This window comes from Macrotis lagotis, chromosome 8, assembly GCF_037893015.1.
Source record: "Macrotis lagotis isolate mMagLag1 chromosome 8, bilby.v1.9.chrom.fasta, whole genome shotgun sequence".
NCBI lineage: Eukaryota > Metazoa > Chordata > Mammalia > Peramelemorphia > Peramelidae > Macrotis > Macrotis lagotis.
The window spans coordinates 72,269,222-72,286,387 of record NC_133665.1 but is presented as its reverse complement, the minus strand read 5'-3'; the positions used below and the strand labels follow the sequence as shown (position 1 = coordinate 72,286,387).

Genomic DNA, 17,166 nt, shown 5'->3' with positions numbered 1-17,166 from the left:
GCCAACTTACCTCTTCTCTGATTTGTCCTGGCATTTCTCAAGAGCATCTGTCTCCTAAGACTGTCCTTGACACTCCTGTCTCAACACAGGAAGTGGCATGGTCAATAAGTTTAAGTGATTAAATAGGCAATTATGGAAAGCTGAATAGAGTAACTCACAAAAATGAGGCAGATTTGGGATGGCCTTCAAAACAATGCATTTGAGCAATCCAATGGAAGCCTATTTTCCATTTGTGCTGTCACCTCTCTTCATCCTCTGGACCTCCTATGTGCAAGGAAAGAAAATACAACTAAAAAATAAAAAAGAAACTCTTTGACCATAACCATCAGAGAATGACTTGAAATATCATCAAAGAATTACATCTCATTGTCATGGCAGCAATGATGCTGCCATATCTATATTTTAAAAGGCAAGGCAAGCATTTTTGGAAGATCTAGAACACCTGTTTTCCAATTCTGTAGTACCTTTCCTGTGTGTAGCAATTAATGATGCAATACCCTAATCATGACTCTGCCTATTGAGATTCCTGGAACTGTGTCAGGACTGTCAGCAACAGAGTAGAATCAACTTTGAGCATGTGGGGTTAGGAGGGAAAAGAAGTATTTAATCTCTAAGATATACTTTTTTTGATCTGCTGCAGTTTTAGAGGGAAAAAAGGATATCACCATGTTTATTTGAGTTGGGGAAATGGGACAATGAATAAAGTAGGCTTAGAATCAAATCTGACAAATCTTGTTCATGCATTTGTTAAAATTACATTATGACAGTTTAAACAAGGATGTTTAATAAAAGCAGTGTGTAGCTTTTAAAAGAGAGATAAAATGGGTTGTCTGAAAGCTCACATTTATAACTAGGCACTGTTAATGATTCTTTTGCCATGAATGATCATCCAGAGGATCAGAAGGCCACTTGAAGCAATTACTTTTTCTTTTGACATTTCCATGATTGAGTTTCTTTAATGATATAAATTACAGTTAGTTTTACCATCATAAACCACAAAAGCAATTCCCCCCCCCCCAAGATTAGAGGCATAGTAGGCATCAGTGTTCTATGGATCCAGTTCTTCCACAGTAGGTGAAGTTAGCTATTGTAGGAATCCACTAAATGTATTTGACTGTCCTAATGTAAATAATATTGGTACACAACTTCTATTTGCCTCAAAGACATTGATAGCTGTAGCCTTATCAAATTGCTACTTTGCTGGTACTTAGAAAGGGAGAGAAAACTCACAGTTCTGTGCTATATATAGCTTATAGCAGGATGCTAAGATAATGTTCCTTCTAACTAGATTTTTGGGAAAAACTATTCAAGAGAATTTGATGAGAGCATATGGAGTGGTTCCTTCCCTTCTATTCTAGCTTTGAGCATGTAACATGTAAATATGCAACCCACTGCCCACTCCTCACATCTAACTTAAAGGGAAGATTGGTTGGATCATTGGATTTTAGAGCTGAAAGGACCTTTTGAAGTCATGCAAAGTTTTTTATTTGTTTTTTGTTTTTTTAACCAATGGGAAACAGATGAAGAAAAAGACTTGCCCATGGTAACACAGCTAGTTAGTGAGAAACTGCTATAAAAAATAAAAATATTTGGGCTGCATTTTTTTTAAATTTATCTAAGACCTTTGAAAATATTATTTTTAACATTTGCTTTATTCATACAGGAAGAGGGCAGAATCTGACTCTAGAAAAAGCAGTATACCAAACAGTAAAGAGGTTCCTTCTCATCATCCAACAGATCCAGTTGAGCTGAGACGCCTCAATTTTCAAACACCAGGTAAGAAGGACCACTTCTCTTGCTTACAGCTCTGTCTCTCCAGAAACTTTTAGAATTCAGGGAACAGAATGCCTCTAGATACAAACAGATTGCAGCCCTAAATCATTGCCTTGTGTCTAGTTCCCGGATGTGAATATTGATGAGATTTCTCCCAGTCTAGGTCTGACAGAAATCACGTTCCTGCATTCCAGTGTAAGATTTTTCTCATTTTGTATGTGTTTTGAAGAACAACACCTGCTGCATTGATGGAGCATAATGCATATTTTCTTTTTGTTTTTTTTTGTTTTGTTTTAGCAAGGCAATGGGGTTAAGTGACTTGCCCAATGTCACACAGCTAGGTAATTATTAAGTGTCTGAGGTCAAATTTGAACATGGTCCTCCTGACTCCAGGGCCGGTCCCCCATTCTCTACACCACCTAGTTGCTCTGGGCATAATGTATGTTAAGTAGTACTGATATTAACAGTGACACCAATCTACAAGGAAGTGTATGTCTCATCCTGTAGAATGACTGAGGATGTCATTTGCAAAATTTAGGAAAGCTTAGATTTCCATCCCCCCACACATTCTTTCCCTTTGTTTTTCATATTCCCTAAACCAAACCTCATTGACCAATGAAAATTTCTCAGCACTTTAGGGGATACATAATATGACTAGCAATGAGAAAATAAAGAGCATTAAAGTGCTTCAACAGATGAAAACAATATTGTCACAAAGGAATAGTTTGGAGATATAGTGATCTTATATTTGAACTGCATCTATCTTTGTTATCCAAGACATCTGGTTTCCTAAAAGAGAATCATTGCATGTCAGGCTCAGAAAGAGAAAGGAAGAAAGCCTCAATAAAATGAATGGCACTAGTTTTATATCTTCTAATAACAAGCAAGGCAAACATGATTTGACTGAATTTAACATTCTGTTAAATTTTTAGTATGTTCTTATATCTTAAGTAAGAGGGAAAGTATTCATGTTCAGAATCTAAGAACTATATGAACATTCAAATCTAATTCTAACTCAGCTTTCTCAAAGCAGATAGACTCTCAATCACCTTGAATTTAAAAAAGACATGAGATATTCCACTTTGAATTTTCTTTTCTTCACAAAATGGATGTTGAAAATAGAATAATTACTTATTGAAATGAAATTTAATATTATTGTATTATGGAACCAATTAGTCATTCCAATATCAACTGGGCTCTCCCAGATGTCATTAATGCTCTTAAATTGATCAACCTTTTAAAAATTTCATGGTGGTTAGGTAGATTAGAAATCTAGTTTTAAAATAATTTAAAATAGCAATGTATCCTTAAACACATCAGTATATATGTACACAATATACTTTATACATGACCATTTACATATATATGCACATATACCACTTAAATATCTTCATCAATTTAGTAAATGCAAGAGGATGTTTACATTCTTAAAATACCCTTTTTCAGGTCCTCCTGGCTTTTTAAAAAGGCTCATAAATACAAATTCAATGATGTTAGTGGAGAAGTGGCAAGTTTTAGCTCATTATCATAAAAATTTAAATTATAGAAAGTACAGAATACTTCAAGCATTTCCCTGATAATGTTAATAAACCTTGTTATACTTTTCAATTTAGTTATTTCTAAGAATTATTAGCTTTGAAATTTAATGCTGTCATCTTACTTTGTTGAGGAGAGGTAACCTCTTCAAGAACCATATCTCATTATTCTTTAAGACTGACTTGGAGTTACAGAGAAATAAATGTAGTCTATTTGAAAGATAACTTCTCTCTGACTCTCTTTTGAAGGCTTCTTAATTTACTAATTCCCTGATCATTGTAGTTCTGTGGTATAAAGCAAAATCAAGAGGACTGACCAGAACCTAGAACTCAGAGCCAGTTAATAGCAGAGGGAGAGACAAGCAACCCCAGGTTAGATGAATAAAATGGATAATTGGCAGAACAACATTTCAAGATATGTTAAAGAAAATTCAGAACTTGAAATAAGAAGTACCTTTTGTTAGCATGCTCTTCTCCATTCTGGTCATCCCTTCACCATTCCCCTCTTTTTCATGTGGTTTGGCAAAAACAACCAAATCCTAAGGAAGTCACTGGCAGTTGAGCATTGCCAGCTGATGCAGTAACATTCCTCCTATTTCCCAAAGAGGACATTAAAGATTTATCAAGTCACATGAATGTGAGTTGGTAATAAATTGGATTATCTCTTACAAAATAAAAAATGAGCAGCTTTTCTTTAAAAAAATGGAGTGTGCTGGTTATAACAGAGTAAACTGGGACAAAGGAGAGAGAGAGAAAAAAAAGGGTAGAAAGACAAGAACATCCTCAAAATTCACTCCAGGCACATTTCCTAATTCAGATACAATTTGGAATTTTCTTTGCCTTCCAGTTTACTTGGACATAAATTTCTAGCCTCAATCCCATTTTTTTCTATGCACTTATTAAGGGATCCATAGCCATCTGCCATTTCTCATTCTTTGTGAGTAAGCCCTCCACCCCTACGCCTAGAATCTCTTTGCCACCTCACTTGACTAACTACCCCCCCTAAGTATTGATCACCATATATTCTGTCTTAGATCTGTTACATTTTCAGTGAGATTTCTATTGCCTCATGGGGATGAAAAGGGAGAAAAAAGGAAGAGAAAAGAGAGAGAATGAATTGCCATTATTGTTTTACTTCTCTTAAAGATAATCAGCCCCTTTGCAGCAAAAATAAGTTTTTCCTTTATATGTGCCACATAATTGACATGGGATATCAAGTTCTTGAATCCTTAGGGTTCGATAACATTTTTAGCATTTCAGCTTAATGGAGTTTCTTTGTATATGCATAATCCATGTTTGCATAATGCCAATCCCTAAATGTTATCACTATTCTGTCATATTTACTACTATTGAGAGTAAGGAGATAATTAATATTTGAGAACTTCTTACCTCAAGGAACATTGATTCTTACAGATTAGAGATTTCAGAGTTCTACTTTGGTGAACAGTTTTGGATGATGAGGTGCAAAACTTCACTGCTAAAAACAATGGAGAAAAGTATATAAGTATATATGTATTATTTTACTGTTTGTATATGTATGCACACACACACACACCTTAGAAAGAACTTTATATATTCTTTAAATTTTAAACTATCATATTTTTGAATACAAGACATTCATCTCTTTTTTGTTGCTGATGTTCTGTGAATAGATTGACCCTGGAAGGAATCATTATATTTCTGAATGTTACTTGAATTTGAATATCACATAAACAGAAACATAATGAGTGAAGGCTACTTCCAAGATCCATAAACTGAATATACTGATGTTCAACATAAGTTCAGATTTCAATAAAATATCCCAAATCACAGAACTGATAAACAAACCTACATACCAGAACCAAGGAAAGGGATAGAAGACAGATCTGGTCACTAGTAATGCTTGTTGAAATGAGTTGTTGTATGTGGTTTGGAGAATGATTATTCTTAAATAACTTTTTCACTTATTTGGGTTATAATTAAGCCATTCAGGGAGTGAAAATGCTAATAATGACTTTCCAATTGCAAATGAATAGATGCCAAGTTGAAAACTCAATAAAATGTTTCAGTTACTATTAGAACAAGTATTGTTCCAAGAAGTGAATGCCACATTTCCAAAAACTATGGTTTACATTCAGAGCAGATATTTCTTCTCCCTTTATATATTTTCCATCAAAGGGGATACTTGTTTTATTAAGGCTCATATGTCACTAAGTAGATTGTATGTCTGCCAAATTACATTTATGGTTTTGAAATATTCCATCTCTCTCCAGAGATTGTTGAGATAATTATTTACAATTAATAATGTCTACGATAATTGGTGCATAGGGAAAGCAAATTCAGTACTTAGCATGCTACCTCAAGTATTTTACTAGGCCATATTTGATTAGAATCATTAACTCAGTAAGCAAGATTGGTAAATCAGTATAGCCTTCAGGAATAAAATGGCAGATTTTAAAAAGCCTTTATAAAGGATGCCATTGGAGGAAGTGTCTATGAAGTCTCATATAAATTCATTATAGTTTAATGTCTAGAGTTTTAACTGATTCTCCATTGTTTGGTTTAGTAAATAAACTACAGCTGTAAGTACAAACCAAGATTGTCAGTTACAGGATCAGAATTAAATCATGTATATAGTGAGGACTTTAATAAATATTTCTTGAATTAAATGAAAATAGAATGATTGATTTTAAAAATATAGGATACAAACCTTTACTTCCAAAGTGAGCCAACATTCTAATGATTTATTATTAAGGGATACCAATTAAAATAATTATATAAGTCACTAAAATGTTCTGATATAAAAGATAACTAAAGAATATGGTGATCTAAATAGATTCATATTTACAAATATGAAATTTACATGGTGCTTAGATTGAGTGGAGAATGCTAGCTTTTCTTTCAGTTGAGAAAAAAGTATAAAACCTAATAATAATTATGTTTATATCTCATGTTTATTGACCTTTCATCTCAGAATCCAAAGGACCTTTGAACATTTTGTTCATTTTCACAATATATGTAGAACAAACAATTAGATAATTAATTTGGGGAAATTAGAACTCTCTGCCTGTCCTTTCCTCTTTTAGTGATGGAAAGATTCACTCCTATTTCTTAGAAATATTTTTTAATTTTTGGAACCAAACTCTATATCTACTATTTTCAGAAAATTTCAAGACTATCCCTTCTTCATTATACATTTATATTTTCAAATTTGTACATAAATTCAGTTATCCCATATTTTTCTTCATTAAAAGATCAACTAATTATCCCCTTAGTATGTATTTGAGGTATATTTAATTTTATAAAGATCTATTATTTAAAATTATCAACATAGCCATTCATATAAAACTTTTTCTGCTTATACATGAAGGTTTTCTTTATTTAAAAAATATCATAAAATATGAAGATAAAGTATATTAGTTTTTCATTCAGTATTTAAAGTTGTATAAAAATATGTCAAATAAAACATATTTAATAAATGTTTCTTTGCTTAGTCTAATGGATTAACTATTTTATGATATATATTTTTAATATCTTTCCTTTATATGCCACCCATATTTTCCCCTTCCCCCTACCAGAAAACCATTATGTATATAAAAGAAATGGGCAAATTATTAAAAATATTTTTATTTATAAATTTGAGGTTCAGATGAACCTTTCTGCTCCATAGCTTCTTTCTGATTGTGCTCCCAGTTGTCTCAGTAGTACCAGTTAAAGTAGTTTGAATAATCCAAACCCATCACAATTTTTTAAAAATATTACCCAATCTATGTCCCACTGCAATCTTAATTCAGTTCTTCTTCATGGTCTTCATGTGATACTAATTTTTTAGTCTTTGGAACTTATACTCTTCCCATCCCAACAAAGCTGAACAGCCTTCAAGTATGAATCTCATGATCAATCTAGACAAAATAGTTATGCTAGTAGGCAACAATTAAACTCCAATTTTGAAAATTTTTACTTTTGTAATTGTCCTCAGATTTTTTTATGAACTTTGGCAGAAAATTATACAAGCTAATAAAAAGAATTTCTTGAGTCAGGTGAACAATACTCTGAAATAAGTCCCCCAAACCTAATATAAATTTTGTCCAGATAAATTGTTCCTTGCCTCAGAATTCCATATTAAGACTTCCTTTAATAGCATTTTTCTGTTGTCTTTGTCCTCTCAAATATTTACTAGAATTTGTGATTGTGATAATTTGTTTAGTCTTTTCTTCAAAAATGATCTATATGGTTTCTTTTTCATTTGTGGGAATAAAAGTTAAAGAACATTTTATTTGACTTCAATCTAAAAGGAAATCATACATCTTTGATGTAGCTTTCAGATTAAGGGGCTGTTTTGATTCATGCCACCTTTTAAAGAAAAAGTCTTAACTAGACCCTTTGAATTGCATCAAATCTTGTGAGTAGTCTGTATTGAAGGAACATTGAACTTGTGAGTCTAGAGACCTGATTTTTTAGCTCAATTTTTATACTAAGCAATTGTATGACTTTGAGAAAATCACAACCTTTCCCAGACTCCATTTCCCTGGCAAATTACTTCTTTTATCATTTAAAATTTCCCTTTCAGTAAAATACAGATAAACTACAAAATTTCAGAAGTGACTTCCAACTCAATATCTGTGGTTTTTGTCTCTGTTGTTTCCCTGTTCAGTTTATTGGAAAGGCTGAACTTTGAATCAAAATGAAATGGTCCTAGAGTTGGAAAAATGTGAAATCTTTTATTTTACAAAAGAGGAAAATCCATAGGAAGGAAAGCGGGAAGGGGTAGTGATTGTGTAATATCAAAAAGCTGCTAAGAACCATGTTGGGATTAGATCTCAGTCCAATGTTCATGCTAATACATTCTTTAGACAACAAAATATATCTTATTTTTCTAATTGTTTCATTTAATTTTGAAATATTAATTCAGATCTGTAAATTTTGGGAGGGGGACCCCATAAAAATGTTACCATGTAGTTTGAAGTTAAATATGGGTCTAAGCCCCATGGCAGAAATAGCTTTTCTGCTAAATCATCAAGCACTGATCTCTGTTTGTTTTTCCATCCTCTTACTTTGGAAAGGGGAATGCTTGAACCTTTCTGAACATTGTCCTAAAAGTAATGATGTCAAACCATATTTTAGTGCATGCCAAAAGAGAATATATTGATCGCATCGTTGATGAATTATTATGGTATTCTTCTACTGTTATACTAATTTGTTTCCCATCTCCAATTGGCTTTACTTTTTACAGCTTTGAGCAGTAATTCAGTCCCCTACGCCTCCCTGATTGGCTCTGTGTCCTCCCTCTCTAGCCAAACTACCACTCAGTCCTTATATGATAATAACTCTCTCCCACGATTCGCTCGAAAAGGTCTAAACATCTTTGTCTCTATTATTTTCTCTGTTCAAGCACTGTTATGGATGTCCTCATCAGTCCACTTCCATATCTGAATAAGCCTAGAGTCTTTTTGTGCCTTTTCACTTTCATACTTTCCACTGGGGGTGCTTCATCTGGATGAGATCACTTTAATTATTGTATCACTGTCACGCCACCAAATCCAATGATGTTATAACTCAACTGTCTACCATCTATATGGGGATCCTCCAGAAAGAGGCTCCAAGTCTGCTAGTTGATATGAATATCAATATAGGAGCTTCCATATTCAAGATTCATCATTATTGGTTGGGTCTTCCACTTATTCTTTGGTTGACTGGCCACATATCATCAGATTCATTAATATTGAAATCCCACAGCTCATTGTACCACTATAAAGTAACACATGATTGTAGGAGGGAAAATTCTCTACTTATTCTATCAATCAGAATGAAAATGTTATACACAATTGATCATAGCCTTTCATAAGGGCACCATTGGGTGATGTTAAAAGGTAGCATAACTTTTAAAATGGTCATGTTGACGTGTACCATTAGACATTGATTTGATAATGCCTTACAGAGATTTGCAGCAACATAAGAGAATTGTCAGCATGACTTCCAGTTTGAGCCCCTCACTCATTCCTGTTTTTCCTTTTGTCACCTCAAAGGCTTCACCGGGGTACACTAGTTCGGATTTTTGTAGCCAGCTGTACTTTCTCCCTATAAGTGATGAATCAGCATTCCCATTCCATTCTGTGTTTACTAAAAGTAATCAGGAAGAAATAAAACATTTGGGGTCTTAGAACAGAAGGATTTGGGGTCAGAGGGAATCATCAAATATAATTATAGATCTTTTTTTTTAAATAGGGAGTCCATTTAAACTGGCATATTGTCAGCTGGCAGCCTGTACTAGTTGCCCCACATCTGTATCCTTGTCTCTCTCTCCCTCAACCTATCTTTTTCTCTGTGCCTTCTGTCTTCATTTGCTCACTTTCTTGCTACTAGTTTTCCTATGAGCAGACAAAGATGTTTACACCTGAAGTGGATTGTAGGTATCCCTGGGGGTTGATAATGGCCATTGGGGCCAAAGCCCATAAATCTCTTAGTGTGGCCAGGAGAATTCTCTATCCCCTATCACTGCAATCTGCTACGAGTGAAAACATTTTTGAAAGTCTAATTGTTTGGTGTCTGATTTTTGTCTCCAGTGAATTATTGTCTATGAACAGTGCTGCATGTTTCTCTCGTTGTCCATGGTCGCATGTGAATGTCAGTCACCTTGAACTTTCCTGAAACATTCACACACAAACATTGTAGAATGTTCCAAATCTATTCAAAATATAGACTGAAACCTCCAATCTTCTGGACATCATCATCATCATCATCACAATCATCATCAACACCATCATCATCCCCTTTTAAGTACCAGCTTCTCCATTTCATTTTTGACAAAAAAAAAAGAAAGTTACTTATGTTTTCTTTTATTTACACCATCATTTCCTTTGCAGGTTCAGGTGTATCCGGTTACACTGGTAACCTTCATCCAAGTTAGTTTTCCTTGATTATACATAATTCACTTTTTTCTTTTTTTTAAATACTATTCTGCCTCCCTTTAGGCTTTCTTCAGTGTCTGTTTTATAAGTTCACCTTTCATCATTCAGTTCCACGCAATTTTCATCTCACATAGTGCAGGAAAAGGAGTTTGAAATAAGTTATTACTCAAAGCAGAAGTCGACATCAGGCCTAACTGTTTCATTTTTCCCCACCTAGCTAACCTCATTGATTCATGGCACAATAATGCTTTCCTTTATACCAGGAATGTGAGCTTGGGGATCATGCTTGGTGACTTTTCATTTGGCTTCAAAACCCATCTCTCCAGCGCATGTCCTGCTTTGAGTAACCAAACTATCTGCCTGCTTTCTCACATAAAACATCTTAACTACTTACATATTTCTAGCCATTTCTAACTATTGTATTTCTATATTTTGGAACTGTTATTAGCCTTTATATTGGTTTTCAAAACATGTCCCTTTGTTTCATTTTTACCAGGCATGGCTAGCCACCCTCCCATACCAATTTTGGAACTTGCCGATCATATTGAAAGGTTGAAAGCCAATGATAATCTGAAGTTTTCCCAGGAGTATGAGGTAATGCTCTCAGTATACTGATTCATTGTAATACTCTCCTGACTTTTTCGTTATTTGACTGTATTTCTGAAAATAACTTTTTTTTTTCCACTGGTTTTGTTTTTACAAATCATTAGGCAAGATTAGGTACCTGTTATAAAGCAGATGCTTAAAAATGAAAATAAAATGGGTTTCCATTGATCAGGAATTTCTGAACAAATTGTGATATATGAATGTAATATAATACCATTGCACCATAAGAAATGGCAAATAAGAGAAATACAATATATGCTAATAAAATGAACAACTTTGAAGAGGGATTGTGCTAACTTCTGTGTGTTAGTTGATTTCATAGAAGGAATTATTGATTCTCATTCATCATAGATTATTTAATGAATTTGATTAATCTTGTACTATTTGGATTTCAATAAAACACTACTTTGATGATAATAATAACATATTTCTATAAAACATGAGAGATTATAAAATGCTTTCCTTTTAACAATCTTATGAGGTAGAACAGCTATTAAGATGCTCAATTCACCTATAAGGAAACTGAGAAACAAAGAGGTTAAATGTCTTTCTCCAAGTTTTATATATTAAGTGTAAAACCAGGACCTGAAATCTAATCTTGTGAATACATAGTCAATGCATCATGGATTCCAAAGGGATATATTTATGTATATTTAAGAAAAATGTTTCATTGGGTTCTTTTGGATTGGACTTTCCATTAAATGACAAAATATAATAGAAAGGAGTTGTATCTTATTATATTGTGTCATTCTTCCATGGACAAAAAAAAATCACATAATTGTAAGGTAATGTTAAAATTTAAAAAAATTATTTAGGCCACACCATAGTTTTACTTTGCAATAGATGTGTGCTCCTTTCATTGTATATCACATTTTTTGCAAGGCTAATAATATTTATTTAGAGTTACAGAAACTTAATTATAAAGGTAGAAAGATCCTTAAAGGTCACCTATTTGCTAGTTGAAGACTAGATATTAGAGAAGATAAGTAATGAACTTATCTCTCAAGTAGTCATAGCAGAACCAGGACATGCTAGAGGTTATGTTTAGTTAAGAGATAGAAATAAGTCATCTTATATTTCTATGGAGATATCAGAAAATATTGGAATCTGATCTAATACAACATGAATTACGTTACTGTGGAGAAAACCAAGGTTCAACTGTCATTTAGCAAGTCAGTGACTTACCATCTTTCCATTATCTATGGTAAACATAGTTAAACATAGGTATCTTCTTTTATTTAAAGAGTCCTTTAAGAGTAATTTGAATAATTATCTCTCATTCACTTTCTTAGCACTCACTAATATAAATCTTGAATTCTGGAATTCGGATGGCCTAACTAAATCATACCCAAAACACCTGGATTACTTATAAACAGTGTCTACTGAGAAGATTATCTCTGTTGTAGGGAACAAAAGACTAAGCTTCCAACTCAACTCTTTCCTAATGAGTAAGGAGAGCACAGCATCATTTTCATTGGTGTCTTGAGAACATTTTCCTCTCCCTGCAAAACTTCAATAGTTTCTTTTTCAAAACAGAGTTTATTTTTATTAAGATTGCATTTTTAAAATACTCTATCTTTCTTGAAGGATATCTTGTTTCAAAGCCCCTCAATTTTGAGGATACAATTTATTCTTTTAGTAGGGAGGGCAACTGAGGATAGTGAAATATCCCTTGTCTTGAACTCGAAAGACCTAAGGCCCAAAATTACTAGAGGTAGTCATGACCTGACAATATAAGTCACTTACCTTTTCTCTGAGCTTCATCATCATTATACCTAAAACCCAGAATCATTATGAGGAAAATACCTTGTAAACTTGGACATGATTCTCTTCATTCAGTGGAAATTTGTAGAAACAAAATATAATATTAGAATGTAAATTAGCTTTCGTTCACCCAAATAGTTTCTTGCTTATCTCTTTCTCTTTGCTCACTTGTAATTTTAATGAACACTTAAAATGATATACTGCTAAAGCCATTCCTAGTATCTCAGGGTTTGGGGTTTTAAGAGAGAGAATAAGACCTTTGAGATTGTATTGCTTGCATAAATATTAATTATCTCTTCACCAATTAAATATTTTTGCCTAATCAACATCTTTTTTTTTATCAGAAACTTTCCTTATTGAGAGTTTTCTTTTTTAAAAAAAATAAATACAGTTGTACAAAGTTAATTAGCATAGGCTTAGAGGGTTGGACCTTGAATCTTCAAGACCTGAAATAAAATTTTTCTTAAGCACTTATTAGCTGTTGACTCTATCTATGCAAATCATTTAATATCTCCATCAGCTTTCTTCTCTCTAAAATGGGAACAATAATACCCTCCCAGAGTTGAGAAGATTAAATGAGGTATTTGGAAAGTGGTTTACAAACTTTAAATTGATATGTGATAAATTGCATGGAAGAGGAATTTTTATTATCTATAATTAATCTTCGTAATAATTCTCCACTATCAGCTATCCTATCCTGGAAAAAGACTAGATTTCTAATGCTAATTCTATCCTTAACTTGTAATAGGTCTTTGAATAAGTCCCTTTATTATTAGAGTTTCCTTATCTAAGAAATCAGTAGATTGGACTAAAATCTCTAACTTTACTCCCCCCTCCATGATCAGAGGCTTATGTAGGTATTTGTTGATACCACAGAACATAATTCTGCATCTGATCAGCGTGCGCGTGTGTGTGTGTGTGTGTGTGTGTGTGTGTGTGTGTGTGTGTGTGTGTGTGTGTAGTAGGTGAGAGCACCTATTAAGAATTGTAAATTGTTTCCTATTGTAATAATTGATAGCTCATCAGAAAATTCCTCATGTAAAGATACTTTAATGCAGTTCATTGAGCTAAAGAAATATTCCTTGAAAGCTGTTATGATTTACAGTGCTAGTGATCCATAGTCTAAAGACTCCCCTAGTATTCATTGACACAAAGTAGCCTTCATGGCTCTTTCCAGTCCATCATCATGATAACCAGTGATTAAAGTATTTGTTCTCTGGATGCATAGGCTGTGTAGTAATATAATGTCCATGTAAGTGGTGTTTAAGTGTCATATTCATCCATGATACTTAGATTAGGGATCCCACACCATGTATTAGGACACCATTCTGAGCTAAGAAGTAGCCATCTTACTTACCATCATCTGTTTAAATAAAAAAGTCATTTTTGGTTTTTTTTTGTATAAAAGAAATACTTTTGTCTGAAACTAGACTTTTTTTATTACTTTCAACTACCTATCATTATTGAGAGGCAGAATTGTACTACTGAGAGAAAACTGGCCCCCAATCAGGATGAACTGGCTTCCCTGACACAGACTGGTTCTATGACCCTGGGCAAGTCACTTAAATTCTTACTGCCCCAGGTGACTAAGTTATAAATTACAAGATTTTTTGATGATCTGCATTCCATTAAAGGAATTAGGGAATTGACTTCACTGATGAACTCAAAGACACAGAACAACAACAACAAAATCATTATTGAATAGGTGCTAAGGTGTGTTGGAGTCAGTTCAAACCAAGGCAAATTAATTGTTAAATTTTCAGTGTGAGTATTTAAAATCTTGGAAATTGGAAATGCTATAAATCAAGGTTTCATGTATCATTTTAGTAGATTTAAGAAAGTGATAGAAAATATTTTTTAAAGATTTTATTTATTTGGAGTTTTACAATTTTTCCCCTAATCTTACTTCCCTCCCCAACCCCCCAACAGAAAAAAATATTAATGCAGACCAAATCAAAAGTTTATTGTGATTTTTTTTGGAGATACATTGTAAAATATTACTAGTTTCTTCCTCCCCCCCCCCCCCAGATATTTGAAACTAACTTGATGCTGTTTCCCAAAACAAAACAATAGTTAATAGATGGAAAGCTCCTGAGGCCAGAATAAGAGGGATCTTAGGATCTTAGGTTATATCTAAAGCCTTCCCAATTGAAATTACTAGAAAATCAGACACTAATATGTCTTACTCTCTCCACCAAAGTTTCCCCCAGATTTCAGCTCATGGGCTTGAGTACATTGACTTATAGGTAGCTACTCTGGGATGCACATACTATGTCATTCCCCATCAAAGTAAAAAAAAGAAGATTTTGAGTACAGGCCTAGAAACAAAATAAACATCTTTCATTTGAGGACCAATCTAGCTAACACCAGTGGAGTTATTAACTGTATTGGTGAAATACTGAATCACTAGATGAGAATAGTTTCCTACAGAAATTTGTAGAAACATTTTTGTTTGTGAGGGTTGTAAGGGCAGAGATGGGATATATTTAAAAACATTAATTTCTGAAATACTAGTGCACATTCTTAAAGGATTTAGAGAAAGTCCTTGGTGTTGAATGGCTAAGGGATTATTCAAGGGAAGCCATGAATTTAAGCTGTTCTCTTCTCCCTCTAAAAATGCATTTCTGCCAGTACTCAAATGAAAGAAAAGAGGGGGATGAAATAAACAGCAGACATCTTGAAATTTTGAAATAATTTATTTTAAATTACCTTATGAGTAAAAAAAACTGCAAGGAAAAGTGCCCTTTTATAATCTGTAATTGTTAAGTCGGCTACACTGGATAAATGGCAAATGGAACTTAACTTCAAAAGTACAGTGTGTAGCCCATTGTCAAGTCATTGAACTGGAACTGACTACTAATTTGCACCAGCCTTTTGCTAAGAGAAATAAGTGTCAGGGGAGGATGTATGATTGATATTTTTTTTTTTATTAAGGTCAAGGAAAGGAGAATGCACATGTAAATGTGTTGAGAAATTTTCTTCATCTCCTCTTGTTTGACTTTGGTTTCTAGATCAAATAATGTTATATGCTGATCATTGGTCAACTTTTGACCAGTTTGATTAGGATCTCAATAGACTGACAAACAACATCATAACAACAAACTCTTACAATCAATCCAAAGTGATTGAAAAAAATTTAATTTACTACAAAAATAGGTATATTTATCCTAGTTAGAAGATGACATCTTAAAAAACAAGTGCCAGGACCTTCCAGAAGAATTTAAACTACTTTCAAAGCCACAATGCTAAACTGGTTTCTCCATTGTTCTGTCCTATGTTGATATTTTTAAAAATTTAACCTACTTTGCCAAGATGGAGGGGATGGTAGAGGTAAGGGTTGAATGATTCCTCAGGTTTCAATCTACTTCCAAAGTTACCATGGTCCAAAGTAATTGTTTATCAGGATACTTATCGTCATCATCATCAACAAACATTGATTAATGGCTTGCTTAATTTGATAGGGCATTCTACTTGATGAAAGGTAGTCAAGAAAGAAGTATAAAACCTAATTCCTGTCTTCCAAGAATGTGCTGAGGATATTGATATGTACTTCAAGGTGGAAGATAATCTAAGATAGTTTGCATACTCCACAAATAGGACATACAATCCTGCTTGTTAAAGTCCCTATAGGATAGCTTCCCATATTTTAAAAGTTGATCTAAAATTCCCAGTGAAGTTTTATGAATAACCACACTTTGGAAACTCATTTTCTTAATTTCTAGGTCATGGCATTAAATTAACTGGAAAATTATAGCATTTGATCATCTTAAAATCTGGATCAATCCTGACTCCAAAACATAATAGGTACTTGACCTTAACCAAATGCCTTAGTGTTCTTCATAAAATAGAGAAGTGATACCTATCCTCTAAATAAAAGTCACCATCAGCATCAAGTATAATGAAGTCTATGTTTGGAACACCTTGGAAACAAAGGGAGATCACTGTTAGTCTGATTAGTCATAATCATGGTGGTGATCACAATAAATCAGGATTAATGCTATGCAGCAAGACCCTGGGGAGGAGATGGCACTTGAATTTGGTCTTGAAATAGAATGAGACTTGGATAAAAAGAAAGTAAAATGAATTCAAAGCAAGGTGAATGGTATAAACAAAAATATAAATACAGGAATGCACAGATAACATGAAATAAGACAATATCTCTTGAATAGAGACTTTGTGTAAGGAAATTGTGTAAGCAAGGATAGAGAAGAAACTTGAAGGTGTCAGGTTGTGTATAGCCTTTAGTCTCAGTTTAAGGGTTATGATTTTATTATCAAGACCACAGAGAACATTTGAAGTATTTTCATTTTTATTTTATATACTCAAAGTGATAATATAGCCATGTGAGCTTACCAGTAACATGAAGAATGTTTCAGATAGACTCTTTTTTTTAAAAAATTGTTTATTTAAGGCAAATGGAGTTAAGTGACTTGTCCAAGGTCACACAGATAGACAATTATTAGTGTCTGAGGTCGCATTTGAACTCAGATCCTACTGACTCTGGGGCTGGTGCTCTATCCACTGTGCCACCTGGATTCCCTCCCCCCCCACCACCACACACACACATAGATTCATGGTAATACTTGAATTATGATCACCTA

At 33.5% G+C, this 17,166-nt stretch overlaps 1 protein-coding gene across 4 annotated transcripts in view; it reads left to right on the top strand.

Annotated features, from left to right (window-relative positions):
• PTPRD (protein tyrosine phosphatase receptor type D) overlaps window positions 1-17,166 on the top strand; it is a 604,004-nt gene that overhangs the window by 456,043 nt on the left and 130,795 nt on the right. For all 4 annotated transcript variants that reach the window (XM_074197507.1, XM_074197506.1, XM_074197505.1 and 1 more), the window contains 2 exons: window positions 1,664-1,776; window positions 10,692-10,789. In XM_074197507.1, the coding sequence (XP_074053608.1) occupies window positions 1,664-1,776; window positions 10,692-10,789 (211 nt within the window). The remainder of the gene's footprint in view (window positions 1-1,663; window positions 1,777-10,691; window positions 10,790-17,166) is intronic.